General features: G+C 40.4%; 1 protein-coding gene across 28 annotated transcripts in view; it reads left to right on the top strand.

The window, feature by feature from the left end:
• The window catches only part of dlg2 (discs large MAGUK scaffold protein 2), a 1,295,060-nt gene that overhangs the window by 1,205,680 nt on the left and 66,812 nt on the right, over positions 1-22,568 (top strand). For all 28 annotated transcript variants that reach the window (XM_062977087.1, XM_062977095.1, XM_062977092.1 and 25 more), the window contains 2 exons: positions 9,960-10,136; positions 18,244-18,319. In XM_062977087.1, coding sequence (XP_062833157.1) covers positions 9,960-10,136; positions 18,244-18,319 — 253 coding nt within the window. The remainder of the gene's footprint in view (positions 1-9,959; positions 10,137-18,243; positions 18,320-22,568) is intronic.

The following is a 22,568-nucleotide window of genomic DNA, read 5'->3' as shown; positions in this document are numbered from 1 at the left end:
TAGTTTGGGGTTCACTGGAGTTCTCTGACAGAGAATTCTAAATACCCTTTGCTAAACAGCAGATCCCATAATTGTACGGCTACCATGGCAATTAAAGTGATATTGTGTTGCATGTGAAAAGGTTCTTGTTCAATACATGGAAATGATTGCCATGTGTGAGGGTACAGACCACCTGTTGTTATTCTTGCGCCGAACAAAATAGTTTTATATTTAATTCAAGCTTTATTTTTCAGTTATTTGCTTCTTCATAATCTCTCTGCCATTACTAGAGAAACAGCTGCACCTTCCTTGTCAGCCTGGTTCACAATCATCTGTGTTTTGCTGTTTAAAAATAGGGTAAAAGCTGGACACATTTTGCTGGAAGGTTGTTTTCTCCTTTTATTTGGCTTTCATGCCAGATGTAGCAACTCCAGTGGATGCCTTCTTTCATCAGGAGAGAAAATGGAGAAACACGGGCAAATGGCTAGATGAGACTAAATGTCAATTCAGTGAGCCTTCTGTTTCCAACAGTATGCAGCCTAGGAAGCAAAAATACAGGATCAAAATTACTTGTTTCTAGTATTTCATGTTTTTTTAAAAGAAAAAAAAACACAACAAATCTCTTAACAGGGATGCTAAGTCAGCAAGAGTGACCTGGAGTTCTTGGTAGGGAAGCGGAGCTTTGCCAAAGCAATATTATCAATAATAGCCTATTTGCTTTATTTTCTAAAACCCTGCCAGAATAATTGGCAACCAAGTCAGTTCTTACTTATCTACAGCTTCCTACCTCTTCATCTGTACACATCCAGCCAGGATTCCTTGCCAGATTGTGACAAAGCCATAAAATGCTGGAAACAAATTGATTGAAGTCATAAGGTGTGATGGTTCTTAGTTGACCCATCTTGGCATATTCTATCCAGGCCGATTTAAGGAAGATGCAGATATTCAAAAGAAGGATACAGACATTCTTCTCAGTGTAGTGATTTGAGTGTTGAGCCATGACTTTGTGAGACCCGAGTTTGGATCCCTGATTTACTATAAAACTCACTGAGTAACCAGAAATCTGGCCATTTTCTGTTACTTTCCCTTGATTATGGTCATGACAACAACAGCTGCTTGGGAAAGTTTTGGATGACAAATCCAAGAATCCCCAGCTGAAATGGTCATTGGCTAAAGATTCTAGATGCTATAGTACAAACCTTCTACCCTGTTGACCATGCTGGCTGGGGATTCAAGGAGTTTTAGTCCATAAAATAGGTGTTTAAGCTATCATGATCACTTGGAAAAGTGATCTTTTGGGCTACAACTCTGAGAATCCCCAGCCAGTGATCATGTTGGAAAAGTAACTTTGATGATAAGCAGATAGATAGATAGATAGATAGATAGATAGATAGATAGATAGATAGATAGATAGATAGATAGATAGAGATAGAGCAAACAGGCAGACCTACAAGATTGGAAAATGTGTTGTGTTTAAATGTTAATGGCACAATGCTATTTGGCTACGCAACTATATAAATTACCCTCTCCATCCCAAGATGCCATGCTTAATGCTGGCAGTTATTGAATAAAAGATACTAAAAGTCCATTTTAAGAAGATAGATTGCTCTCCTAAAGCAAATGCAGAACAAACAAAGGTTATTTATTCCACTCACCTGCAGACTTCAATCTGTCAAGAATTTGCTGCATCCTCATTTGCCCCACTTTACGGAGACTGCTAGAAATCCATCCGTACTGCCCCTATATCAATTCTGACAGTTGTAAAGAAATAAAAGGCTATTTGTGTGTTCAAATAGCTCTGATGATAACTTTTTTGAAAACTCACCCAGGGCTGTATCTGTAAGCCTTGAAGTCCACAAGGGTCCTAAAAATCAAATATGCCCCCAGATGTTCTCTAAGATAAATAGGGAAATATTTTGGCACATTCTTTCTTTTGCGGTTTTTGGATTCCTGCATCTCTTGAGGTTTTTAAATAAGACTAGATGGTCTTTATAGTCTCTTCCAAACCGATGATTCTCTGAAAGCATGTGAACATACCAAAGAAATGCCACAGGAATTCACAATCTTGAAATTCTGATACATGATTCCTATTTATTTGACTTCTGTGGCCCATGGAGACAGGTCTCTGGCTTTGTTCTACTGAATTGCTAGTATTCATCAATAACTATTTGTACTTTATGGTGTTGATATTGGGAAGGGGGCAAGCATGATCTTTGCTACTATAGAGACCAGGCCATAGAGCAATAGATTCAAATTGCAGGAAAAGAAATTCCACTTGAAAATTAGGAAAATTTTCCTCATGGTAAAAGCTATTTTGTAGTAAAATATGCTTCCTCACCAGGTAATGGAGTCTCCTTCTCTGAAAGTGTTTAAGCAGAGGCTGGGTGGCCATCTGTAGAGAGTGCTTTGATTGTGTGTTGGCACAGAGTTGGACTGGATGACTTGGTGGAGCACTCATTGGCACAATGGATTAAACCGTTGTGCAGGCAGGACTGCTGACCAAAAGGTCAGTGATTCAAATCTGGGGAGCAGGGTGAGCTCCCTTCTGTCAGCTCCAGCTTCCCATGTGGGGACATGGGAGAAGCCTCCCACAAGATGGTAAAACATCTGGGTGTCCTCTGGGCAACGTCCTTGCAGATGGCCAATCCTCTCACACCAGAAGAGACTTGCAGTTTCTCAAGTCGCTCCTGACACGAAAAAAGACGCCCGTATGGTTTCTCCCAACTCTGTGATTCAATGATTCTATGAAATGGCTTGGAAGAAGGCTATCTGGACAATCATCTCTCATAAGAATTTTCCTAATAACTGCAACAGATATTGTTCTTTGGGTCCTTTTGGAAGTAAAGGTGGACATGTGTTCTTCAGCAGTGACTTTATTCTTCATCCTTAGCTTGCATCACAAAAGGGAAGTTGCTTAGAAGTAAATGGATCTGTTCCATTGATAGAAATGTCAGCTAAGCTTCACGCTAGAGCTTCAGCTAGGATTTTCAGCACCATGGCTAGTTCTATGATTCCTTAATGAGAACTGAAACAATGACCTTACACACAAACCAGGCATATACAGACAGAGTTATGTCACAATAATAAATGGCAATTGCCCAAACAAGCAAACACCCATGTATTTATTTTTTACACCTCCAAATAGAGCATCTAACCTGCATAATCACATTCTACGGATGGCCAATACAAGAGAGTGGATGTCTCCGACAGAGACACACTTCCATCAGCAACCTAAATTAAAGTAAAATTGTCCTTCTCCACAAATTGTTCTCTTTTAAGAAAACAGTTTAAAACACAGAGAAAGCAGACATTCCTAATTTTAAGAGCCACCTCAACCCCTTTTTATCACCTTTCTCTTCTATGCCAATTACATCCAAATTGATCATTTTGCATTCTTCAAAAAACACAAGGTTCTGTTTTTCTGAAGGCTCAGCCAGCATGCATATGTGTGTGTGTTCTGTGTGCATGTGTGTGTTATTTGAAAATGATAATCTCTTCCCTAAATTAGGGCTGGGAATCTAAATATACCTTTATTTTGAACCACCGCTGACAACCAGCAGCTGTTGTTGATTTCTTCTTGTTTAATAGATGTACCTTGCAGCGAGACATGATTATTTCCACTACAGAATCAATTTTCAGTTCTGAACTCAACTAATTTCCCATCCAACCTGGTGGCACAAGGCAGATCCTGGCTCCATGTTGTTTTAAAATTTAAAACAAAATGAGAAATAATGAACGGCAGAAAGAGCTATTTAAAGTGTTCTTGCTCTGCATCACATTATTCTCAATTTTATACTAAGACACAAAGTGGCCCATCATTTTCCCTCTGGTAGCCAACCTGGCTGCCAAGATTGCAAGTGAAATAAAGCAACTAAGAAACAATATGGAAGATATCATCATGCTGAGGACATTTCCAGGTTTTCAAAGTACCACAAATTATAACACAAAGTAGCTGAGAAACGAGGCAAAGGAAAGCAAAAGCAAAGGCTGAGCATGTTCAGCAGTTAGAGAAAATACTATATAATTATTTATAAAAATGGAGAGAAGAGACAAACCAGACAGGGAAAGTGGAATTAAATACCCTATACAAGTGCATAGGTGACTGAACTGAATAAACAACACAAACACTTCACTTAATTAATGTTTTGTGAAGCACTTACTTTTGGACAGATGTTACGTTATACAAAGACTAATGTTTCCCTTGATGTCTAAACTACCCCCATCAATTGTGCTGAAATGCCCCTGAGAATCTAAACATCTTCTTTTTAAAATATTAAAAATCCAAAATTAGCATTGTCAGTGTGTCCAATATAAGGATGGGAGGAATATTAGAAAATATTCAAATAATAATAAGAAAACATAAACAAATAATAAATACAGAGTGGAATTCAGAGTGGATTCCAGTAAACACAGACACAAGGCAAACATTCAATGCCAAGAAACAACAAACACAGATAAAAGTAAAGGTTTCCCCTTCCGGTTCTGAGGAGTGGTGCTCATCTCCATTTCTAAGCTGAAGAGCCTGCGTTGTCCATAGACACCTCCAAGGTCATGTGGCTGGCATGACTGCATACAGTGCCATTTACCTTCCCACTGAGGTGGTACCTATTGAACTACTCACATTTGCGTGTTTTTGAACTGCTAGGTTAGCAGAAGCTGGGGCTAACAGCAAGAGCTCACCTTGTCCCACGGATTCCACCAACCTTCCATTTAGCAAGTTCAGCAGCTCAGTGGTTTAACCCATTGTTTCTAAGAGTCAAGAGACCCTAACAAGAAAAATCCAAGACTGATGAAAATCTTCGTAGTTCAAGACTTATTCTGTTTGAAAATCACACTATTTTTTGTTCAGAAAATTCAGCACAAAATTTGCACTTGGTATTTTTCCATGGTTTCTGCACATAAAATATGTATGTATAGATATACTATAATGCTGGAAATTTATACATATAGTACAAATGTATACATGATAGTTTCTGTGCAGAAATATAATATTTTCTGTGTAGCCAATTGCTGCTTTCTCACTAAAACCAGCACAATTTTAGCACAAAATGCATTTCAAACTGCAAAAGAAGATGGAGAAAGATAGAAACTTCTCTTTATTTTCATAGAGAAATGAAGGGTTATCTAAATAGGAGGAACTCAGTATGAACAAGGCATTTTAGAGCAGAGAGCAATATGTTCTTCCTTTTTTTTATGGGGAGCACTTGATGGTATTCTCTTTTTGTAGTAAACAAGAGAATAATATCTCAACTGTAGGTTCATAGATTTGGTTAGACTAAAGAAGTTTATGAATTGCAGTCATGTTGGAAAAGATGCTTGTGTTGTGTATAGCAAGGTGTATAGCCATTGTTAGGAAATCAATAAGATAAGATTTAAATCCAGTTGCAAACCTCACTTTTTGAGTTGGATTATTGGTCCGTCTAAGTAACTCTGTTATGAAAGATCTTTCCAGCTATGTTTTTAAGCTCCAATTTCCCTTTAATGAACCCATTTCTCTCTCATTGGTCTCTGCAGTTTATGATGCTCTTAAAACCATGCCATCACTCAAAATGGGTTGCTCAGTAGTTGACTTCCTCTGGATCCCAAATTTTATTTTAATCTGGAGGAGGACACCAGTGTCAGATGTGCTATTAACATGTAGCAAAAAGCCAATCAAAGGAAAATGAAATATTTTCTAATCAAGAGACATCATGCTGAGAACAGTTCTGAAAGATAGGAACCAAAAGATAAACTCTCAGTATTGTAATAGCTTTTTACAAAAGTGTGCCAAGACTAGATTTGGATACTGTGTGCATTTCTGGTTATCATAATGCTGGGTAAAGAACAACTAAAATTATTAGGATTCTGAAGTACTTCCCATGTGATTGGAACTCTTTAGTCTGTAAAAGAAAAGCAATTCAAAGAAAGAAAAGTAACTGGGAAACACTGCCAATACTGCTTTGTCCCACATTCACTTTTCAAAAACAGTAATATTCTTCCCATCACAATTTCAACAGTAACAACACATGAACCAAAACTCAATTTTCCTCCAAAAAACCATACCTCTCCAAATTTTGCAAAACACATCAAAAATCATATATAGTCAGCCCTCTGTAGCCAAGGATTCTGTATCTAAGGATTCAACCATCCATGACTTGAAAATATTTTTCTCATAAATTCCAAGCAGGAAACCTTGGTTTTTCCATTTTCTTTATGGTATGCTATTTTATTATGCCATTATATAAAATGGGACTTGGCCATCCACAGATTTTTATATTCATTAGAGGGGACCAACCCCCAGTGGATAGCAAGAACCCACTGTAATGCTAAGGGAAGAGTTAGAAAAAAATGCATTAGTGAAAATTTACATGCTGCTGGAAACATTGTTTGCAAACAATATCATTGAGGTGTGGAGGGATTGGTGTGTTGCTTTGTGGTGTATGCTGGGGAAAGCATTTAAGTTCATGGTGCAATAGCACAATGACAATAAAGTTATTCAGATAAATTCAAAATCACATAGAAAAATACCATATAAGAGGGGAAATGTACAAAAAAATCCAATTTATGATTTTTAAAAAAAAGCTATTCAAGTTTTGGTTGCATCAAATATAACATTATTAGATGTTTGGTGCAAAAGGAATGTAGATGGATGAGACTCTAGGAGAGACTGAAACTTTGCTATTGTTGTCATGTGCTTTCAAGTCATTTCTGACCTAAAGAGAACCTATCACAGAGTTTTCTTGGCAAGATTTGTTTAGAAGATGTTTGGCCTTGCCTTCCTCTGAGTTTGAGAATATGTGTCATCGAGTGGTTTTTACTAATGGATTTGAACCCTGGTCTCCAGAGTGACAGTCCAATGCTCAGACCACTACACCACACTGGGTTTCAGTTTGTGATACAAAGTCACTTTTATGAACCTGTTTCTACATTTTCTGGAAGTTTTGGAAGGGTGTGATTAAGAGAAAACAACTATTACATTTCTACAATTGAAAAGTTATACTTTTCTCTCAATTAAATAGTTTGGAAATTGGTTTTGTTTTTAATTAACAATTTTTGTTATTTCAGTCATGTGAAAACAACTATCTAGCCCATCAAACATTCCTGACCTTTTTAGATGGTGGGATTCGGAGCCATAATTTTCCTCTGAAAAGACCTGCTAAAAATAGCATCTCCCTTCTTTGCCTAATTTAATCCTAGATGGGTGCTCCCACAGCTTTACAAATTATTTTGCCATACAGTTGCAATAAACCATAAAGCAGCAACAACTGCGCTAACGACCGTTTTGCAAATGTTCATTTCATTAACACGAAAATCCTGCTGTGGGGTTGGGTTTTTTCCCCTGTCTAGAATCATAGAATCATAGAATAGTAGAGTTGGAAGAGACCACATGGGCCATCCAGTCCAACCCCCTGCTAAGAAGCAGGAAATCGCATTCAAAGCACCCCCGACAGATGGCCATCCAGCCTCTGCTTAAAAGCCTCCAAAGAAGGAGCCTCCACCACGGCCCCGGGGAGAGAGTTCCACTGTCGAACAGCCCTTCTCACAGTGAGGAAGTTCTTCCTGATGTTCAGGTGGAATCTCCTTTCCTGTAGTTTGAAGCCATTGTTCTGTGTCCTCGTCTGCAGGGCAGCAGAAAACAAGCTTGCTCCCTCCTCCCTTTGACTTCCCTTCACGTATTTGTACATGGCTATCATGTCTCCTCTCAGCCTTCTCTTCTGCAGGCTAAACATGCCCAGCTCTTTAAGCCGCTCCTCATAGGGCTTGTTCTCCAGACCCTTAATCATTTTAGTCGCCCTCCTCTGGACGCTTTCCAGCTTGTCAATATCTCCCTTCAACTGTGGTGCCCAAAATTGGACGCAGTATTCCAGGTGTGGTCTGACCAAGGTAGAATAGAGGGGGAGCATAACTTCCCTGGATCTAGACGCTATTCCCCTATTGATGCAGGACAGAATCCCATTGGCTTTTTTAGCTGCCGCATCACATTGTTGGCTCATGTTTAACTTGTTGTCCACAAGGACTCCAAGGTCTTTTTCGCACACACTGCTGTCAAGCCAGGCATCGTCCCCCATTCTGTATCTTTGATTTCCATTTTTTCTGCCAAAGTGAAGTATCTTGCATTTGTCCCTGTTGAACTTCATTTTGTTAGTTTCGGCCCATCTCTCTAGTCTGTCAAGATCGTTTTGAATTCTGCTCCTGTCTTCTGGAGTGTTAGCTATCCCTCCCAGAATGCCAGTCTACCCCTAATGATGCCATAAGAGCTCCATGTCACTGAATGGCACCGAATGAAGATTAATTTTAGAGAACTGTTCCTAAAACGTTGCTCTGTTACAAAGAGATTTGAGTGTTTAACGCCAACAAAAAGGACTGGCATTCTTACAAGAAAACATGCTCATAAAGACACCTAGGAAACAGCTCCTAATGTGATCCTACAGAGCTGACTTATTCCTGGTGCAATTCAAAGCACTGGCACTGACCTATAAAGCCGATATAACTCAGGGCACATCTACACTGACCACTTTACACAAAGGTCCGGTGAATAAACAGCTGCATGATGCATGGAACCAAGCCTTGAACTGCATTCACCATAGTCATGGGTTGCTCCAAATTCTCCTCCAGAATCTGGAGTAGAGCATAACTTTGGGGTCAAGTAAACCAATGGGCAAGTTCTTAGACAGACCTGTTTACATTGCTTTCCCATGTTCTCTGGACTTGGGTGGTGCTGGGAATGGGGTGGCCCTTACCCTCCTGCCCCTATTTTCCTTCACATGGCAGCCAGTGGGCAAAGCATGGATCATGCTGGTCACTCTTCACTTGGAGTAATACTGGCCGAAGTGATGGTGATTGGAGAAAGGAGAGCAGAGAGGATTGGATGATGTCAGTGTTTTTTGATGTTACAGTGTGAAATATTAAATCAAATTGTTGCTGTTGAATTGTGTCTATGCGTTCCGGCAAGCTTTCCAGCAGCACAGGAGTTAATTACATGCCAGCCCTGATTGATTGCCTGCAGGGCCAATGGGTCAAGACTTCCGTTTCAACTGCATGTACAGAACATTCATCATGACTGTGGAATGTTGGGATCTGCCTGCTAGCACTGATGTCAGACTCGGCGAACAGAGAGGACGCGCCATGCTTTGCCCTTGCCAGGGAACATGTGTCCTGATAGCGATGGTGTTTAGTATTGTATATAGTTTGTAAATAAACGTATAGTACCACTGGGATCAGCAGATAATTTATGACTGAGGTGTCGTTTGTCAGTGCCACTTTCGCCAGCTGCCTGAGTGATCTGACTGATGAGAAGAAGGTGATTCATCAATCATTCAGGGTGACGAATTAACCCCTGACAGATGATTCCTCCTCTCCCCTCTCTCTTGTTTTTCTGGAGTCCTGACTGACATCATTCCAGGTGACAAGTGACCAGCATGACCCATGTTGCACATGCTGGCACCCATGATGAGGAGAATGGGATAGGATGGTAAGAGAAGCCATCCGGTGTAATTAAACCAGGTCCGGCACAGCTGGATGGTCAGAATTTCCTCCCACCTCTGCTTCAGCTGGAGAGAGTAGTGCTCTAAATTATCTTGAGGTTAATCCAGGATTCACCACTCCTGATCAGTCCTGGGATAAGCGGTCACTGTACATCCACTCTCAGACCCAGACTATTTGAACTCCCTTATCTCCCCATACAAGCCTATCCCAGTCTTAAAGGGTAAGGCATTCTCTCCATCCCACCTTCATCCTAGGCTCAAGTGGTGAGAACATAATGGAAGCTTTCTTAATGGCTGCTCCTAGGCTATAGCATTCCCTCCTAAGGGTAGTTCAGTTCGTATGGTTTCTGCTTTCTTTTCATCATCAAGAGAAGACCTTCCTGTTTTATACAAGTAATAGGTATGAAATGACCAGGTCAAGAGGGACATACTATAAGGTGTGCTTCTAAAAATAATATTGCTTTCCATTGTTTTTATATTTTTTGTATTAATTTTGATTTATTTTTATTTTTCCAGAGCCATGTTTGACTATGACAAAAGCAAAGACAGTGGTCTCCCAAGCCAAGGACTCAGCTTCAAGTATGGAGACATCCTCCATGTTATCAATGCCTCCGATGATGAATGGTGGCAGGCAAGAAGAGTTATGCTGGAGGGGGACAGTGAAGAGATGGGTGTCATACCCAGTAAAAGAAGGTGCAGTCTTAATTTTTTTTTCCTGATTTAGAATATGTGATGAATATTTGCAAAATATCTCATTCTTGTCCTCCCTAGCTGTCAAAACAGGCTGTAAAGGAATTGTCAACTTCCACAGTTCCTATTGTCACAAGGAAATATATCTGAATACATGCTACGAGCCTATGTTTAAAGCCGTTATTTGACATATGGGGGGGTTGGATATTATTTCTTTCTTTCTTTATTTACAGTATTTATATTCTGCTCTTCTCACCTTGAAGGGGACTCAGAGTGGATTACAGAACATACATACATGGAAAACATTCAATGCTGTTTTATACTTTTACAAGACAGACAATTGTACATAGATAAGGGTATATATAGTCTTTCCCATCTTCGGCATCTTGGAGGCTTGTGCTCAGTTCCAGCCATAGGGAGGTGCTGTCGCTCCATCTCCCTACCAAAGAGCTTTTTTTGTTCGTAAACTTCCTTCTTAATCAAATGGCATTTTTCTGGCATTTCCTTATTGGTGCCTAAATACCTCGCCGCTTTTAAGCGGACCCTGTTTACCTACTCGCATTTTGCTTTCGATCTGCTAGGTAGACAGAAGCTGGGCTAAAGGCCAAGAGCTCACCCTGACTCGGGCTTCAAACTTTCAACCTTTGATTGACTTGACTATCTTTTTATTTTATAAAAGAAAGCTTCTTTAAACAAGTTTTTAACAATTCAGTCACATGCACATTTTGCACAAAATAAATCCCTAATTGTAGCAAATTTTTGCACAGGAAATAGCACTTGTACAATTTTTTTTGTTGAATGTGTCCTGAGATGTGAAGATCCTTGTCAGTCCAGTTTTAGAGCTCAAAGAAAATATTTTTTTTCAAATATTTCCTGACTATTTTAAAAATCCCTTCCATCTCTACTGATTCCTCAAGACTTCATTCCTTCTTTGGTGATCGTCTGCTTTGGTTCAACTCCCATCCTGCTAAATTTTTCTAGCCCAAATCTTTCTCCATCTTTATTAAAATGTGAATTATTTGTTCACTGACTTAAGTAAACGAGAAGCAGGGCAATTAATTCTCACTGCAAACAAAACAAGTTTCCAGCTAAAATTGTAACTCTGAGTTCATCTTAGGATAAACAAATCTGGCTGCAAGGAAAAACAATACCACATAGAAATGTCTGCAAAATGTGGATGGCCTGGACGTTATTATTCTGACTGTGAAGATGTTCCTGCTCTTTCCAAGACAGCAAAAAGAAATCAAGAAAGGGACATGTGTGTGCATATCAATTCAGACCCTATCTCTTTTGTTTACCTTTGAGTTAGAAAAGCATCCTCAAAGCACTCACTTCCGATAAAGCTAACAAACCCATTTATACATTTAAAAAATAAGGATTAAAATCTTGAGGGATGGAGGAAAAAGTTATGTTACGTAGTGTTTCCCGTCTAAAAGGAAAACCCAGTCGAGTGGATAAACATGTCCTACTGACAACTCAGGCAGAATAACAAGATGTAACATGACTTTTGTGTCCGGAGGGGTTTCTGCAGTGGGCAACATTTGCTGGTTCCTTACCCTTGAACATTATTTATGAAGGACATTTCCTTCTGTATACTTCTGGCATTTAAACAGGAGGAGGAGGAGGAGGAGGAGGAGGAGGAGGAGGAGGAGGAGGAGGAGGAGGAGGAGGAGGAGGAAGAAGAAGAAGAAGAAGAAGAAGAAGAAGAAGAAGAAGAAGAAGAAGAAGAAGAAGAAGAAGAGAGGAAAAGGGGAAGGAGGGGGAGAAAGAATAGGAAAAAAACAGAAGAGGAAGAGGAAGAAGGAGATATATTTTGAATTTAATATATCTAGAAGCTGGAAGTTACAAGGATGATTTGGTGCACCAATACTGGTATCTGATGTTCTTGGATGGCTGCTAAAGCCTATGTCAATCACAAAGTTTGCAGATGACGTACAACTCTGTCACTCTTTTCCACCTGCTACTAAGGAGACTGTTGAGGTCCTGAACCGGTGCTTGGTAGCTGTGACCATCTGGATGAGGATGAACAAATTGAAACTGAATCCAGACAAGATGGAGATACTCCTGGTCAGTCAAAAGGCCGAAAAGGATATAGGGTTATAGCACGTGCTGGATGGAGTTGCACTCCCCCTGAAAACACAGGTTTCGCAGCTTGGGAGTTCTCCTGGATTCGTCACTGAGCCTTGAACCCTAGGTCTCAACGGTGGCCAGGAAAGCTTTTGCACAATTAAAACTTGTGCACCAGTTGAACCCGTAGCTTGAGAAGCCAGACTTGGCCACAGTGGTCCACATTCTTGTTACATCCCAGATAGACTACTGCAATGCGCTCTACATGAGGTTACCTTTGAAGATTGTTTGGAAGGTTCAAATGGTCCAATGGGCGGCAGCCTGATTCCTCATCGGAGTGGCATACAGGGAGCATACAACTACCCTGTTGGGTCAGCCCCACTGGCTGCCAATCTGCTACTGAGCACAATTCAAAGTGCTGGATTTAGCCTATAAAGTCCTAAAAGATTCTGGCCCAGTTTACCTGTCCAAACATACTATCAACCATCTTGAGGGTTAGGATCTTCTGAGGAGGCCCTGTCTCAATCCCACCCCCTTCACAGGGGTGATTGGTGAGGACGAGAGACAGGACCTTCTCAGTGGTGGCCCCTCGGCTGTGGAACTCCCTCCCCAGTGTAATCAGATCTGCTCCCTCCCTCCTGACCTTCAGAAAGAAATTAAAAATGTGCCTGTGGAACCAAGTCTTTGGACAATAAATCCAGTACAATACGTGAATACGGAATAAGTGCTATTACAACCAGAATGGCTCCTGGACTATGATTTTTGGATTGTGTGGTTTTTAACCATTGTTTTTACTTCTAGATGTTTTTTTTTTACTTTTTGGTTTTTAGTGTATATATATATATATTTTATTTTATTTTGCGTCTGTTTATGCGGCATTAAATTGTTGCCTACTTGCAAGCTGCTCTGAGTCCCATTTGGCATGAGAGAGGGTGAGGTATAAGTTTAGTAAATAAATAAATAAATAAAGGCCTACAGCTTGGGTTGCCAAGACCACAGGATCCCATTCCATGAGATTTTGGGATGAAAGCATGGCACCAGGGGAATGGCCCTTGTGATATCATACAGCAGTGGTTCTCATCCTGGGGTCCCCAGATGTTTTTAGCCTACAACTCCTAAAAATTCCAGCCAGTTTACCAACTGACAAAGGACTGATTTGTGGATAAATCCTTCCAAATTCAGGTAAAACAGACCTAGCAGAGTCATGGGGGAACACAAAACTAGTAATAAAATATTACTGGTTCTCTGAAGATATCAAAATATGTTACCACCCTTGCGAGGGCTCACATTCTGTGTCTGTAACACAAACTTACATGCCCTGGTTTGTTCCATTTCTTACTCTAAAGCTGGAGTTTGCAAAGGTTTATCACCAATCTAAGAGGAATTGTGTTCAAATCCCTGTGCTGCCGCTGCTCCACTCTCTGTGCTCTAAATTAATCGGTGGGGCTCATTAAATGCACTCTACTTCTTGGCCAGTCCTCTTGCTTTTGGGATGAGTAAGTGTTGTGCAAATACAATGCACAAACACATTTGCGTTGAGCCAATAGAAGCACCATCATTCCTTGAGTCTGCTGGAATGGATGGCAAAGGTGCTGGGGTTTAAACTAGTAGAGATAGCTGCAAAGGCATTATTCTACTAAACCAGGTCTTAGCAATATACTGCAGAGTGGATCTCTGTAAGAGAAGTCTCCATCTCAACCCATTTTGAATATTATGACTGAATAGTTTGGGCTGGAAACACAGTTTAATGGTCCCTTAGATGACTCTAAAGACTTTGGGGCAGGTGTGTCTGGAAGAAATATATTAGATATCGAGCTGCCAGTTGAGGATAACACTTCATGATGAAAAGTGCTGGAGCCCACAAGCTTCTGTCATAATATATCTGCTGGTCTTTAAGGTTTCTTGTCTCAACATTGGATTCCATCAATTGCTAACATCTAGTCAACACTATGTAAGATGAATTGTTCCATCAAGTCAACCACTTCCTGTCCATTTATTTAAGAAACTTTGACAAAATATAGCAGGGATTTCATCCACTGCTTTTTTTGGTGCTAAATAGCAGTAGAGATGTATTACCAAATGGTGAGCAAAGGATCAAGCTAGACTATTTCTATATAGGATTGTGGAAACTAGATGAGGAGTGAAGCATATAGGAAAGGAAGAGCATGAACTCATTTGAAATAATAATGGAAAAATGACTTAGAAAAACTCAGAGTGAGGAGTAATGAAGGGGGATACTTCCACTTCTATTGGTCTAATGCTGTAGGCAAGAGCGAATTGTACTAAGAGTAGCACTTGAGTAGCGTCAGTTTTTTGATGTAACAACTATGTTGTTGTTAACACATACTCCTATTTTGCCTCCCCCGGTGATGCAGTGGGTTAAACCACTGAACTGTTGAACTTACTGACGGAAAGGTCAACGGTCCAAACCCGGGGAGCGGGGTGAGCTCTTGCTGTTAGCCCCAGCTTCTGCCAACCTAGCAGTTCAAAAACATGGAAATGTGAGTAGATCAATAGGTACCACTCCGACAGGAAGGTAACGGTACTCCATGCAGTCATGCTGGCCACATTACTTGAAGGTGTCTACGGACAATGCCGGCTCTTCAGCTTAGAAATGGAGATGAGCACCAACCCCCAGAGTTGGACATGACTAGACTTAATGTCAGGGGAAAACCTTTACCTTTACCTTTATCTTTTATTTATTAATTCAGCCCCTGTGGTATGTTGTTAAAATTCCTCCTTTACATTGTGTCCATCATATTTTTAAGAGGCAGATTTTCCCAGGCTTTGATTACCTCAGGAATATTGCCTGAATAGTTTCACATTTTTTCAAAGAAGTCTCATTGATTGGTCTGTGTAGACCAATCAGTCCCAGCCTTTTCTTTTCTTTTTTTACCAGGGACCATTTTGACCAGAGACCACTCTACAACATTAGGTACCAAAAGGGTTACAAATCAGTTTATGGACAATTTTAGATTTGGTTTGGTTATTTGGGGGTCCTACTTCCAGGCACCACATGGAACAGCTCCACTCAGGGGGTGGGAGGAGGAAGAGAAGCAGCAGTCAGGAGGCTTGTTGTCACGCCTTTCCTTGGGTGGTCAGCCTCTCTGCTCCTGACATCTTCATTGCCCCAGCACTATAAGAGGGTTTCGCGAGACCAGTCACTCTTGTTGCCATGGTATAGTAACGGTGAGGTCACGGACCATATTTTAGTTCTTGGGGTTCACTGGTGGTCCATGGACCACAGGCTGGGAACCACTGATGTAGACTCACAATGCAGTTTAACTGCATTATCTGAATCTACTGTAACCAAACAGCATTATATGGCAGTGTAGACGGGGCCTCGGGTCCTTTCCAGATTAATTCAAAGCATTCTTGAAATAATTTGGCCATCAAAATCCATCTCCCCAATGAGATGAATTCCTGGAATGGCTACTGCTCCTAAAGCTAATTTTTCTGTTTTAGATCATTTAGTCCACTTTTCCTGAACCTCACAAGGATACTATAACCTGGAAACTCAGGTTGTGTCTGCACTGCAGAATTATTTAAGTTTGATACCACATTCACTCCCATGGCTCAATGTTATGGAATCCTGGGATCTTTAATTCTGTTATTTACCTTCTCTGTTAGAGAGCTCTGTTGCCACAACAAACTACAAATCCCAAGATTCCAAAGCATTGAGCCGTGGAAGTTAAAATGGTGTCAAGTTTGTATAATTCTGCAGTGCGGATGGCCTGCCAGTCTAAAGCAATTTTTAATCAGAAACTGATTTTCAATTGTACGCAGTGAATTACTTACCATATAACGCGAAGCAGCTTTCAGAGATTAGCAGAGGAAGAGAATGCAAATTAATATTAGCCTAAAGTAATAATTTAAGTGGTTGTATTTAGCTGTGAGCTATTTGTTTTTTTGACCTCAATAAGCCCTGCTTTTTTAATTCAGGAGATTACACAGCCTTGAGTCTTCGTTCCCCTCTTCCTTTCCACCACAAAATTTCATCAGTAAGTTTAAAATTAAAGGGTTTTTTTCCCTCCTGTGGCTTTAACATCACACACGGAATACAAAAGCTGCATTTCAGCCATTTCCATATGTGCATGCTGCTTTCTCAGGGGGTGGGGGGAATCATTTATTCCAAAGTTCAGTGGTAACTATAGTAACCTCAAGCTCGACGTGTTTGCAGCTGGCAACATTAAAAAGGAGCGAAAACTCTGGAAACAGATGCATTTATTTTATTACTTCTTGAAGGGAACGTTTTCCCGATCATTTTGTTCCACTGTAATTAACCTATGGTGTTTTCATCTTTTTTTTCCCATTGGACAAAAATAACCAAGCCACCATTAAGCAATCTTTGGGACTGCTGCATTACTCCTGAAATTATTGCATCTGTCTGTCCTGTTGCTCTGTGTTTTCTTTGCACCCCAGTTTTGTGGCCCTTGAAGCCCCCCAACCATCTCCAAAACCCCTTCAGTTTTAAAAATGTTGCAGTTTTCAGGCAATATGTGCTCCCAAGTACCTCTCCGAAACATGTATGAATAACCTCACCCCACTCCTATACATGCCTTCATACCTGTTTGATGTTTTTATATGCCTTCAAGTCATTTCAACCCTAAGATAAACCAGGTTTTTCTGAGGCTGAGAATGTGACTCGTCCAAGATTTGCGTTTTCAAACTCCAGGAAAAGAGATTCTACCTAAATATTAGGAAAAAATTCCCGACTATACGAGCTGTTTGTCAGTAAGATATGCTTCTGTGGAGTGCAATGGAATCCCTTTCTCTGAAGGTTTTTAAACAGAGGCTGGATGGCCACCTGTCGGGAGTGCTCTGGTTGTGTGTCTCTACATGGCAGAAAAGTGTTCGCCTTTGGGGTCTCTTCCAAATCTGTGATTCCATTCTCGTATTTGCTCCTGCCTTGCTGAGTTAGTTGAATGCCAATTTTTGAACTCAATTTGCAGCAATTAATATAAGCTAAAGACAAAGGGAGGATATGGGAGAAGGAGAGAGAAGCTGGGACATTTTAAAAACAAATGATAAGGTGACAAAAGATTAACAATGAAAGTCACTGCCAAATTGGGACAGTTGGAAGCAGTGCACTAGTATTTGTTTATTTTTATTTTTTTATGTATTTATTTATTACAATACTTATATCCCACTCTTCTCACCCATAGGGGACTCAGGGCAGCTTACAATAAAACATAATATAAAAATATTACAACAATTCAATCAATTAAAATTAAATACATTAAACGTTGATAAAAAATATACATATAAATATACAATTGGCGCATTTTGAGTCTGATAGCTGGTCTGTCATTGAGTTCTAGGATGGTAATAATTGTTGCTGCTGTTATTGGTCGAAGGCCTGGTTCCTATAGTTTGTGTTATATTTTACTTTATTACTATTTATATATTTGTTTTTTATGATGGTATGGTGGTTATTGTTGCAATACTGCATTCTTTACTGTATTATTGTTATCTTTTTAAATGGATTTTTACAATGTGTAAGAACATCTGGGTTGCTGTGAGTTTTCCAGGCTGTATGGCCATGTTCCAGAAGCATTCTCTCCTGACCTTTGGCCAACATCTATGGCAGGCATCCTCTGAAGTTGTGAGATCTGTTGGAAACTAGACAAATGGGGTTTATATATATCTGCAGAATGTTCAGAGAAAGGTCAGCTAACACCTTCCAACAACGGATTCCCACTGGCAGGAAGCATCCAGGCTTTGAAGCTGCAAGGCTATTCAATGCTAATCAAGCTGGCCAATTGCAACATTCATACTTGCCTCAAACAGATAAGAGTTCTTTCTCCTTCCCTGGGTATTCCACACATATATAAACCCCACATGCCTAGTTTCCAACAGACCTCACAACCTCTGAGGATGCCTGTCATAGATGAGGGCAACATGTCAGGAGAGAATGCTTCTAGAACATACAGCCCAGAAAACTCACAGCAACCCAGTGATTCTGGCCATGAAAGCCTCTAAGAATGTCTTTTTGTAGATCATTAAAAATATTTTCTTTCCTTCTCTTTTATTCCTTCACCAGGGTTGAAAGGAAAGAGAGAGCACGCTTAAAGACAGTGAAGTTTAATTCGAAGCCTGGTGTCATTGATGCAAAAGGGGTACGTAAAAGTGTTACCAATTGTCCCAAAATTGAAGGTTTGTACTCCTAGGTTCACTTTAAACTTGGTCATCATGAAAGAAAAATGAGAAATGGGTCAAATGTTCAAAATAATGAAAAAGTGAAATGAAAGGTCTGAGCTGAGATTCATTTTTAGATGAAAAGCAGGAAAGGTTTTAAAAGCGAAAAGTGGTATTGAATCATAGATGAGGAAAAGATTGAGTGTTTCCCTGAATCCTGGTAGTGAATGATAAACACCTTAAATGATGTTGCATTTAGCATCAACAACATGCTATGCATGCAGTCTATAATTTCTTCATTTAAGATGTATCTAATCTGCCTTCCCTCTCATTGCTTAAAATGACTTACTTTAAAAAAATATACTTGGAAGATCCAATAAAGCAACTGTATGTACATGAAGATGTCTGTCAGAAAGACTCCTGTCTGAGACAAATCAAACCCAAGGATGGGGAATGTGTGGTGCTTCATGTGGCATCAGATTTAATATCCCATCCACAGCATAGATAATTATGATGGATGGTGGGACTCTCAATCCAAGAACAGATAGAGGTGCCACACATTCACAACTCCTGTCAACTGTAAAAGCCATTCTGAAAACAGAAGCTTTAGGCTCAAATCAAGTGTAAATATAATTTCTTGGGTTTGTCTTCTACTGCTTGATTAAATTCAAACCAGGTCTAGAAAGGCTGCATCTGAACAGAAAATGGACACTTAAGGAAAGCATCAACTTGCACCAACACTTGCCATTCTTTGGGTGGTACATGCCCTGGGATGAAACTTTTTATAATGTTTGGAGAAGTGACTTTTCTGGATTTCAGCTAAGAATCATCACAGAGGGCATTAACATAATCCATGTGGTCACTGGTCACAATTCATACTCTGATATCCTTTGCGTTATGAAGTAGTGGATGACTATTAAGTGATCTGGGCAAGAAGGCAAAAGACCTAATCCATTATCAGAGGGCCAAATTGTTCTAAATAACAAAGTTTCATATTATGTTAGGCAGCACCTTAAACATGAACTAGGATGTGGATGTTTAAACAATGAAGAGATATTTAAACGATGTGCGTTTTAAAGGAGCTGGAACACCTGTGCATCTGCTTTGCATTATCTGCACTTAAACTTGGCATCATGCCAAACTAGGTCCATCTCCCAACACTTTCCATAAATCCATGTTTTACAGTCACAATACTTACAGCAGAGAGCTATGCACACTGTTTCAAGCTCATTGAAGGAAAAAAGGAAATAGATGTAACACACAAATAAAATCTGTGCTTTAGCCTTGACTGCTAACTGCTACAAGGCAACAGGCAGAATGGCACAGGGTTGGACTGGATGGCCCTTGTCATTTCTTCCAACTCTATGATGCTATGACTCCAGGAATGTGCATCGTGATGCCACTTCAACAAGCATTGCTCAGAAAATGTTTGACCACAATATGCATCAACTTCAGCTACCTCATTTATTTATTTATGTATTTATTTACAGTATTTATACAGCCTTTCTCACTGTGAAGGGGACTCAGGGCAGAATACAATGTGCACATATACTTGGCAAACATTCAGTGCCATTAGACATACGACATATAGACAGACACAGAGGCAATTTGACATTTTCCAGCTTCCGGCTTCATGAGGGTATGCTCGATTCCGGCCACAGGGAGAGCTGCTGCTTCATCCACCACTTGTGACACCGAGTCCTTGATGGTAACTTCCTCATTCCTTTCCGCCCACCGCTGGCAGTTTTATAGTGTTATAAATTCATTTAATTAGCATCCCCGTACCTAAATTTTCTATTTGACAAATGCAACTGTCTTTCGAGCTGTTTTGGTCAACAGCGAGCTAGGCTATTAATGGTTGGGAGCTCAAACCGACCCAAGCTGACTTTGAAGTCAGTAGGGATTTATTGTAGCTGGCTACTAACCAGCTGCGCCACAACCCAGCCTTAAACATTATTTATTATTTATTTATTTACAGCATTTATATTAGGAAGAATGTTCCATCATTCCACCTAAACATTAGGAAGAACCTTCTGCATATGAACTGTTTGGCAATGGAATATGCTGCCATGGAGTGTGGTGAAGTCTTCTTCTCTGGAGGTTTTTAAATGATGGATAACTACTGTATCTGTTTGGGATGCTTTGATTCTGTGTTTGGCAGGGGTTTGGACTGGATAGCCCTTGTGGTCTCTTTCAATTCTGTTGTGATATCTTTGGCCATGCTGGTAGGGGTTGCTAGGAATTGTAGTCCTGCTAGCAAGTACCAAATTAGGGAAGCCTGTTATGTGGCAGTGCAACCACTTTCTAGACCATAGATTCCCAGCCTCCTACATAAATTGGACATCCCTGCTTTGTCATATATCAGAAAACAGCTGAGAGATAAATAGCACGGAGAGCGTTTAAGAGCCAAATGTCTCATTCCAAGTAATCGTTCCCATCCATCCCTTGAGCCTTTTTGGAGGTTTTAACAGGTACTTCATCTTCAGCCAAATGACTTCTTAAATGCCCATTTTTGGTGCATCAACAAATCTGGCAGGAATGATTCCTTCATGTTGCTAATGATGCCTCACACCAACCAAAGTCAGACTGGAATTTAATTACCCTTTTATTTCCGGCATCTTTCTTCCTGCACATCGTTACTGAAGCAATATCAATCTCTGGCACCACTAATTTCATTGCCGGTCGTGACATTTTGGAAATGGCGTTGTCAGCAGTCCAAGCAGCTTTGTCCCTTCGCCATTCCTGCATTGCTTTTCAGATGGGGTTCAGGACTGCTGGAAAGGATAAGCTTCAGAATTTGTGCAGATCAGAAACTGTTCAAGGACTAGCTGTGTGCAGGCAGGGAAGCAAATGAGTTGTTCCTGAACCATTTCTCAGTGAAGAGTGTGAGTGTTGTAAGAAAAAGTTAGCAACCACCAATGATCGGGAGCCGTATCCCATTGTAGCCTTTTATTGTACCAAGGCCTTCTATGGAAAATTTGCCAGTTTGCCAGCATTTCAGAACCACAGTAGAGTCTCACTTATCCAAGACTCACTTATCCAAAGTTCTGGATTATCCAAGGCATTTTTGTAGTCAATGTTTTCAATATATCGTGATATTTTGGTGCTAAATTCGTAAATACAGTAATTACAACATAACATTACTGCATATTGAACTACTTTTTATGTCAAATTTGTTGTATAACATGATGTTTTGGTGCTTAATTTGTAAAATCATAGCTTAATTTGATGTTTAATAGGCTTTTCCTTAATCCCTCCTTATTATCCAAGATATTTGCTTATCCAAGGTTCTGCTGGCCTGTTTAGCTTGGATAAGTGAGACTCTACTGTATTTAAGGAGTCCCTGGTGGTGAAGTGGGCTAAACCCTTGTGCCAGCAGGACTGCTGACTTGAAGGTTGGGTTGCTGACCTGAAGGTTGCCAGTTCAAATCCAACCCAGGGAGAGCGCAGATGAGCTCCCTCTATCAGCTCCAGCTCCATGCAGGGACATAAGAGAAGTCTCCAACAAGGATGGTAAAAACATCAAAACATCTGGGTGTCCCCTGGGCAACATCCTTGCATACAGCCAATTCTCTCACATCCAGAAGTGACTTGTATTTCTCAAGTCACTCTGCACATGAAAAAAGAACACATTTTAGATTGTTGGGAAGTGGTATTCAGGAGTGAACACAAACTATCCATTGGGAAGGGGGAAAGTGGAAACCCAGCAGAATAGGGTGGCATATCAAGAAACAGGATAAATAGCAAGAAAATGGACAGGAATGTTTCAGAAGAAGCATGTGTGGTTTGCTGCCTTAAACCAGAGAACTCCATTCTATAGCATCTTTCATCGGGTCTCCATTTTATCCTAAACCATGCCTGCAGATGCCTTCTGGGATTAAGAATTTGGTTCCATTTACACCAGATATATTATTTTCTTCTTCTTTCCCTGAATCCAAGCCCTCACTAGAGTACACCATTGAGCCTGCAGAAGAGAAGGCTGAGAGGAGGCATGATAGCCATGTATAAATATGTGAGGGGAAGTCATAGGGAGCAGAGAGCAAGCTTGTTTTCTGCTGCCTTGGAGACTAGGATGTGAAACGATGGCTTCAAATGACAGGAAAGGAGATTCCACCTGAACATCAGGAAGAACCTCCTCACTGTGAGAGCTGTTCAGCAGTGGAACTCTCTGCTTTGGAGTGTGGTGGAGGCTCCTTCTTTGAAGGCTTTTACGCAGAGGCTGGATGGCCA

Source organism: Anolis carolinensis, chromosome 3 (genome assembly GCF_035594765.1).
Source record: "Anolis carolinensis isolate JA03-04 chromosome 3, rAnoCar3.1.pri, whole genome shotgun sequence".
Classification (NCBI taxonomy): domain Eukaryota; kingdom Metazoa; phylum Chordata; class Lepidosauria; order Squamata; family Dactyloidae; genus Anolis; species Anolis carolinensis.
Note: the sequence above shows the minus strand (reverse complement) of the source record. Positions and strands in the feature narration are given on the sequence as shown.